The 8,993-nt window shown below is 26.8% G+C and overlaps 1 protein-coding gene across 1 annotated transcript in view; it reads right to left on the bottom strand.

Annotated features, from left to right (window-relative positions):
- Positions 1-5,835, bottom strand: part of LOC100571050 (tubulin glycylase 3A-like) — a 9,080-nt gene extending 3,245 nt beyond the window's left edge. Inside the window, exons 1-7 of the mRNA XM_029487885.1 lie at positions 5,731-5,835; positions 5,362-5,491; positions 5,027-5,244; positions 3,133-3,330; positions 2,869-3,066; positions 2,124-2,340; positions 1,974-2,064 (exon numbers count right to left, since the gene is read on the bottom strand). Coding sequence (XP_029343745.1) covers positions 1,974-2,064; positions 2,124-2,340; positions 2,869-3,066; positions 3,133-3,279 — 653 coding nt within the window. The 5' untranslated portion in view covers positions 3,280-3,330; positions 5,027-5,244; positions 5,362-5,491; positions 5,731-5,835. The remainder of the gene's footprint in view (positions 1-1,973; positions 2,065-2,123; positions 2,341-2,868; positions 3,067-3,132; positions 3,331-5,026; positions 5,245-5,361; positions 5,492-5,730) is intronic.
- Between the last annotated feature and the right edge of the window lie 3,158 nt (positions 5,836-8,993).

Below are 8,993 nucleotides of genomic sequence, written 5' to 3'. Positions count from 1 at the left end.
CAAAAGCTTATAGATTATATTATTATATAATATATAATGTATAAACCGTGTTTAATTTATACCAACGACCAGGTACGACTAATTGTCTTATTCTGTGCTGATAACGCGGACTGATTAGATTAATAATTATGGCGCGAAGTGTTATAACAGAATTATTGTAATCGTACAATTGAATTTTCGCAACAGTAATTTTTATAAGAACCCTAACATTTGGGATTGTTGTCATAAATATTTAGTGTATTTTTGAAGCAAATTTTGATGTATTTTATACAATTTTATTAATTATAAAAAATGAGTGCTATAAGCAAATTAAAAAAAATCGTATATACTCCAAAGCGTCAAGAGCCAGAACCTGAAACTAGTTCTTTATCCATTGTTGAAGGTTAAGTTGGAACTTAAGTTTAACCAAGTCAATAATTATTATTTATTGGATACTTCTACCTATCTTACTATACTATACTACCTTCTAAAAAAATAACCATTGAAAAAATAATGATCTACTTAGTTGTTTTATATTATTAAAATAGTTATTTAATAGTAAAATAGCAGTCTTGTAAAGTACTAGAGTAAAAGTATTCAAATACTTTTTAAGTACTCAAATACATATTCTAAATACATTTGAAAAAAGTACAGTATTTGAATACTTTTTTGAGAGTGTCTGTATTTAAAATCAAATACTATTTTTAAATACTTTTTTCGTCTTACTTTATTTACAGTGACGCCAAAGTTAAAAAAATAATACAAATTTGAAATTGTACAACATTTTTATTTATAGATCGTTCATCGTTGTATTTTGGTATAATATATTGTAATATTTTTAGTGGTATATAATTTAATTCAATGTATACGTCCGTCGATTTCCTAATAAAATTTCGCTATTTGAAATACCTTTACTCGAATTATAGAAATTATACACGCAACCCGCATTCGGTTATTCCTGGTATCCATCCTTGCATTATCGCAGAATATGATTGAATAACATTTTACATTTGTAACCATTTTAGGCCTTTAGGGCCATTACAATGTCCGGGCTAAGTGTCGGTTAACTTTAACCGGACATTGTAAGAACGGCCCCCTTCGACTAAACTATGGTTTGTGTACAAGTTAAAACTTAAAAGCATTAAGTATCAATACACCATTTGTATCGTGCTGATTTTATTATATTATTTAACATTTAAAACTAGATGGTGCTAAAATAAAAAATTAATTCAGTTTACTAATGATTCAATTTATCTATAAAGTCATTTCTCATTAGGCCAGGGTAAAAAGGTAAAACACATTAAAAAAAAAAAAGTATTTGAAAGTATTTGAAAGTATCTGTGAATACTTTTTAAAAGTATTTGTATTTGTACTTAAATACTTTTTTTTCAAGTATTCAGATACGTATTTTAAATACTTTTGAAAATAAGTATCTGTATCTGTACTTGAATACTTTTTAAAAATATCTTTTACAAGACTGCAATTAACTAATTTTAAAATAGTTAATTGTTGTTGATGTTTAATATTGTTTACTTACTTTAAAGATTTTGGTGGTGAAAACACAAAAAACTTTAAAAAAAATCAAAAATGTTGGATTATTTTAAGAATAAAAGTGAAGAACCTAATGATGCTGTAGCCCATTTGGATATAGCTCATGAAAATGTTCATAATCTTCAGGAGATTAAAATTTTTAAATAATTATAAGTCAAATAATGTAATTTTTATAACATTTTATTACCAAATAAAAATTGATTTAAAATTATAGTAAGTACCTATACCTATAATTGTAGTAAACCTTTCTGTATATGTGTGAGTGTGTGTATATATAACTATTGTGACTATTATTATAGTTATTAACAGTAATTTGTTGGTAATGAATTAAACTATAATTATAATTAGAGAACAGATAAAATAAAAAATATTATATAAGAAATTACTGAGTACGCCACTGCAACACACCATATAACATGTGTACTCTAACTTTGTATACTAACTTGTACATCCACACAACTACTGGACTCATATTGGTCACTAAAAACCATTGTCGCAAATCAATCTTACACGTGTAGATCAAAAGGGGTCTTTCTAAAAATTATTGAACTAGTTTTACGTCATTATTTTGAAATATCATGGATTATTTTTACCTATATATTTTTGTAAAATACAACTTTTTCTAAATACATCTGCTACAGTGATTTTTCGTTTTATAGTGTGCAAGTCTCTAGACAACATAATTCCGTGACCAGAACAGTTTGACGTGGGCTTTATTATCCATGTATTAGTTATCCCATCTATATAGTGTTGTGGACAATATGTTTTCACTTCTCCGAGTAAATATTTACATTTGGCATAAACATCTAGCTACAGCATAACACAATACTTATTATAATTACTACAACGTCGAAAATCACGACTCCACTGGCAATAATCGGTGGGGATAGTACATATATTATACGCATATCTGCTGATTTGTTGTACACAGAAGTATAAAAGAAAAATGCTGAAGACTTGTTATCAATAAAAATATTATAGCTGGTGTATAGGTTTTGAGAAACTGGTCATTATTTAGTGAATAGTGATATATTATGTCAGTGTGGTAAAGTGTAAACGGGTTGTATTGGGAATGATTTTAGTTTAAGCAAAACAACTAGGTATCGTATGAGTTCTATTTCTAAATGTTGACATATACTCGGTTGCTGTCTCATTATACAAGGAACAATTTGAAATATAATAATATAATATTAAACCCGGTGTACCTCTCACCACTGTGTTTGTGGATGTACCTTGATTATTTTTTACCCCAAGGCCCAGGAGATGTATGTCGGAAGTCGTTGGGAGACAAAAGCTTTCTTATCAATTTTTTACGTTTTACTTCAAACTTGGATTTACTTCTAATTCATATATATACTCGTGGTCAAATTTGGCATTTCTATCGATGATCAATTTTGAGTAATAAATCATAAATTCGTTCCATAATTTTTTTTGATTCTTAAACTTCCATATATCTTTTTCTGTACTACCAGTTTTTTGCTTATTCAGAAATTTGAATATACATAGTTTCACAAAATCAATAATTGTATATGGTATCTGGTGAGGAAAGCAATGTTATTAATTATTATTTTTGAACAGACGTACTATAAAATTTAAACTTACATTGCCGTTTGTTGTAAAAATCATCTTATTATTCTCAATAGCTTGTACTATTATCTTCAGTGTGCTTACTAATGCTGTTGTAATGTAATCTTCCACAAATGCTTCACTATCTGCTTCGGATCGAATATAATGACATCTTGGAAACATCAAATTTGTCACGGAATTTTTGTAATATTCCAAACATTGTGCCAAACCATCCTGTATTTAAAATTAGATTTTTTAACCTTATTTCTAGGTATACCTAATTAACCTTTTTGAAAATGCATAACCATAATATTCTATGAAGTTATATTATATTCAAGTATATAATTAATTGGTTATAAATTTAAAATATTCGTATAATTTGTGTTTTAAAGGTATTTAAGGTTTGAATTGAAACAAAATTAAATTTTTAAACATAAATTAGTTATTTTTATAATTCAAAACATTTTCGTGGAGATTTGAAACTTTTCGCCACTAGCAAGCATGATCACTCCTTTTTTTTACTTTATTAATGCATTTATTCAAATTCTGATTTTTTAAATTTTAAATACCTACCTTTACTTAGAACATTTTTTTCAAATTCATGAGTTTTTATATGTATTACTTGAGGAGTGTCCTGTGGTGATACGGACTTTAGTTTTTCAAATGAGACCCTCTAAACTTTCACTGAAAAATTATTTAGCACACAATTTTTTTGAAAATGTTAATGTAATAGTTCAAAATTTGAACAAGTAATTTTTCAGATTTTAAAATGTCTGTAAAGACAATAGTCCTTAAAAATGGTCTTACAAAAATATAAAATAGATGTAATATTGGATCTAGTAATTATTATGCTAGAGCCATTTTTACAAATTATTAATGTTGATGGATTATTATTTATTTATACAATTAATAAATCACCATAGCCCACATATCTCACAAATCAATATCATCCTTAGTACACAAAGTTAAATAACTCAAAAACTACTTGTACAAATTTAAGGTAAGTCAACATTTTCAGAAATATTATCCACTAAATAATTTGCAGTAGCAAAATGGGGGTTCTCATTTGAATAACAGAAGTTTGAATCTCCACAGGACACGTCTTCTTAAGTACCTACCTATCAACCTATATTAAAAAAATCCAAAAATCAGATTTTGAATACCTAACTGCAATATTAAATTAAAAAAAGGGGTGAGCATATTTGGTGAGCCACCCTATATATATTATCATTATTATTATTATATTATTTTTAATTGTTAATGTTTACTATAGGTACACATGATTAATGTTGAGCTTTTTTATTTATTCACATCACATTATGCACATTTTGTCTGTACCTATTCATTAATACATTAATAGCATATTAACATATGAAATAATATTAAAATAACTTTTATAGGTACACTTAATATAATATGTAATATGTTTTTGACAAAAAATTTAAAAAGAATTTAGCCTATCCGAAAATTCTACAATTTATCAACATCGAACATTGTGAAAATAACACGATTTATCAATACTACTATCAAACATGGAATTTATAGTAGATAGATGACGATGGTGTTGTCCAGACCTGCGTTTGTACGAGACGATAAGTCGAACGAATAGCTTGAAATAATCAATTTATTGAAAAATAATAATAGTTATAGACTGTATAGATATAGAAAAGACTAAAAGTATGACTTGAGTACCAACCCATAGTTTATCTTGGTGGTTTAACTTTCAGGGTTCTTAGTTCCTACCTATGTTATGTTATACAGTTTTAATTATAGTTAAAATAAATTAAATTAAATTATCCCAACCAAGATGTAGACATGTAGTAGCTTAAAAAATTAAAAACGAATTAATATTCGACAATAATTATTAAACAAAATATTTTAAAACTAGCTCTTAATAGATAGGTACAATATTACAATATAGGTAGATTACTTTGGTACAAAATACGTGTCTTGGCAACTGACTGATGGATGTCGATTTACTTAAATTAGACCAATTAATCAACTGTTTTCTAGTAACGAAAATAAAATCAGATTTTTTATTTTTAAGAATAGTCCACGATTGCACGCTTTTCAAGCGTTCTATGGCGGCATCATTTTTATTAATTGACGATATTAGTGGAGGAGATTCAATCCAATTAACCACGTATGCTTAAAAATTAAAAATATTATGAATTATGTATTTAATAGCACATATAAATAGTATATAAATTATTAGGATATGGTGTTAAATTGTTCTGTACACGTGAATGATGTTAAAATATTTACGTGATGATTTCAAATAATGTAAATAATTTATTGGTGGTCTGTTAGGATCTCGTTTTTCCACCCAACCACGGTTTTTCAGCTCAAGAGAAATTGTTGGAAAATATCCTAATATCGAAAAGATTTTTTGATCCTGCAAAAATGCAGAATAACAGTCCAAATGATAAATTTAAATTAGGTACGTTAAAAATATTATAATCAATGCGAATTTAAATCAAATTAAATTCATCAGCATTATGAGTAGTATTAAATATATTTTTATTTTATTATTATTATTTTGTTTTCGTATTACAATGTTTAATCCATTTAGGTATCTATTATCTATTAAAGTTCAACTTCGGTTCCCTTTCAATATGATCTATTCTAAAGTACCTTTATAGCTTTCAACGTTCGATTAGTGATACTCGTCAAGGATTCAACGTCTGATGTTAAATTTAATGAATTCAAATTTAATAAATTATAACTGCACTCTTTTATCAATGCATTATGTAGTTCTTGAATATAGTTTTTAAAATTTAGTTTATATCTTGTGTTGAGGCTGCTCGTTTTTGTCAGTCCTGGGATTTTGCATTCTTCTTTAAATTCCAGAGTTTGATCAAAACCGTCTTGTGTATCATTTGTTTTAATATTGTTTGAAGTTAAGTATGGTTTTACCTCATTGTCAAATGCATTATTCGGAACAGTAGCGATTTTTTTTTTTTTTTAAGTGTATATGATTTAGTTTTATCTTTTTGATTTAGAAATGTATTTTTTTCATACAAACGTAACAATGTCTTTCTTTTGTAAGTGTTATTGTTAGAATTCATTAAGTATTCTTTATCCTTTCGGATTGGGTTAATTAATAATTTTTATCAATTTGTTGTAAATTTTGTAAATAATATAATATGTATATTATGTTAAACTTATAATATTTAAGATTTGATTTAGATGTTTAGTGTCCATAGTAATGAATACTGATATTTTCAATACCTATACAGTAATACTAATGTATCATACTGTTATAATTTTTAGGGAAAAAACGTACTTAATAATGCAAGGATTTTTGTAAATAACAATTAGGTACCAACTAAGTTTGCTAAAGACAGTTATTTACATAAATTACATTTTTACAAACAATAGTGTTCATGTTTGCTATCAACAACATTTGTAGTTTGACAATAAATAATAAAAAAAATCTTATTTTAAATTCTGAGCGGAGCGTTGAATGTATTGGTTTTACAATGATGTGTTTTTTTTTTTCTATTTTTGTGTCTGTGTACATGATTAATAGTCATAATAATGCTTCAAATTTTCAACTTCAGTATCTTGTTCGATGGGAAAGTGAATATAGTTGGTACTTTTGGGATTAAAATTCCCAATAGTTTTCAAAAGCGCCCAGAAAAATGTTATCGTATTTTCAAATAAGGAAAAGCGGGAATTTTTACACAAAATTGGTTTTTGACAAAATTGATTTTGGCTTTTGGTGTAACTTTAAAACAAATGATCGTAAATACATGATATTCTCACTGGTTGTTAATATTAGCTTCTCCTATATACATGAAAAATTTTTCAAAATATTTTGTCTTGTTTTAAGCTGTTTACGGAAAAAATAATCAAAATATTTTGAGTTAGAAATTCATAAACATTTTTCTTTTTAAATCTAAGATTTGAAAATGTAATACAAGATTATTCATAATTTTGGATTTAAAAATGTATAAAATGTTAAATTTTATACATGGAGATTAAAAATTTAAAACAAGGTTCCACATAATAGTTTATATATAAATTACTTTATTCACAATAATATCATCAATTAATATACTTAGTAATATCATAGGCTGACTGACCGTCTTCGCTCAGAATCGTTTTTCTTAAACAATGAAATTATATCATTGAATTCAAATTTAACATCACCCATGCATTACAGTGACCCACTTGTAACCCACTGTACAACAGAGCGAAACCCACTTGCCTGCCTTTTTTTAAATTTTTTTTAATAAATCTCTTAATTCGAGTAAGTATAAACTGAAAATGTATGTATACTTTGTGTTTTTGTTGAGCATTTCATAAAATTCTTTAATTAAATAGCTCATTAAACAATTCAATGATGCACATTCCCCACAAAATAATATATATATGGGGTCATGGAGGTAGTGCGTTACAAAATATCGGGGGAAATGAACTATTATTTGAACACAATAAGATTGTAGAAAGTCTAAAGAACCTCGCTATGGCTTTTATTTAAGGGGTGATATTTAGGAAATTTCTAATTTTGTTTTAGCCGCCCGTGATCTATGTGTATGAGTATTTAGGTGTAAATTATTAAATTAGTGTGAGTGAAATTTAATGCGGGTACGACTCTCGTATGCGCATAGTGCATACACATAATATGTCAATAACTCGATAACAATATAAAATTCACTAGGTATACGACATTTTTGATAGCTTACTTATTGTTTTGACAAAATTAAAGTTAGTTAACGTTGTCTGATTTTCCAAAAAAATATTTCGATTCGGCAGAAGAATGACAACGTAAACTAACTTTAATTTTGTCAAAACTTGTGGTCTTTTGAACTAAAATTGACGGCAACAGAGAGGCTCCTCAATTTAAATAAGATAGAATTTGTGGAATTATGTATATTTGAGGAAGTGCTGAGTTTGTTATTGTTAATACTCCAGCATATTAATTTATTTATAATTTATTTTAAGTGGAATGGATTTAAAATTATAATATGCTCTTTCTAATAACGAAATAATATTACTTATTCTGTTTACTTGTAATAATGTATACTATAGTTAATGTTATATACCTACCTACGGTCTACATTTAAACAATATCAATAAATTATAAACATGTCAAGAAGCACTGAGCTATACTAACTAGTAACAATTAATAACAATTATATTTTAATATAATATTATAATTAGAAACTATTATATACTATACTAGAAAACGTTAATTATAATATACAATGCTACACTGAAGAAGGTGAGGTGAAGTTAAGATAAACCTACGACGAAATCCGGTAATAATATATATTTTACTAAGGCATACCGAAGGGTGAAGAGTTTGAATTATTGTTCCTTAATATTTTAGGCTATCGTACGATTGAGAACGTTATCCTTTTTTGGCCGAATGATTGAGAACATGGCCGTGAAGATGGCCCAGCCAATTTCTCCCAAACCAATCTAACCTATATCAACATTTAGCAAATAATTGGCAAGAATTAGCAAGTTAGGTTATAGAATTTGCAAGTCGTTATTTTTAAGTACGGGACAAAAATAAAAAAAGGTGGGCCAACTTCACGTAGCCCACCTTTTTTCTCCCACACGTTCGAAACTGGTATCGATCGATTCCTTATAATTAACAAGTATTTGCAAGTTCAAAAAAAAAATTTGCAAGACCAACCTACGGCCTGTGCGAATTGTCAAATTTGATTTTTTAAAGAGTTTATTATAAAATATAGGTTTTTTGTTGATTTTTTTAAAGATTTTTTTAATCAATTCTGATTATTTAATGACTTTTTAAAGAATTTTGTATAAAATATACATTTTTTAAGAATTTTTTAATAAATACACATTTTTTAATGTTTTAAATGTTTTACAGTTATTCCAGGTTTTAGATTCTGAACGAAGTGATGAATGTATTGATTTTA

This window comes from Acyrthosiphon pisum, chromosome A1, assembly GCF_005508785.2.
Source record: "Acyrthosiphon pisum isolate AL4f chromosome A1, pea_aphid_22Mar2018_4r6ur, whole genome shotgun sequence".
Classification (NCBI taxonomy): Eukaryota; Metazoa; Arthropoda; class Insecta; order Hemiptera; family Aphididae; genus Acyrthosiphon; species Acyrthosiphon pisum.
This window is presented reverse-complemented; position numbering and strand designations above follow the sequence as displayed.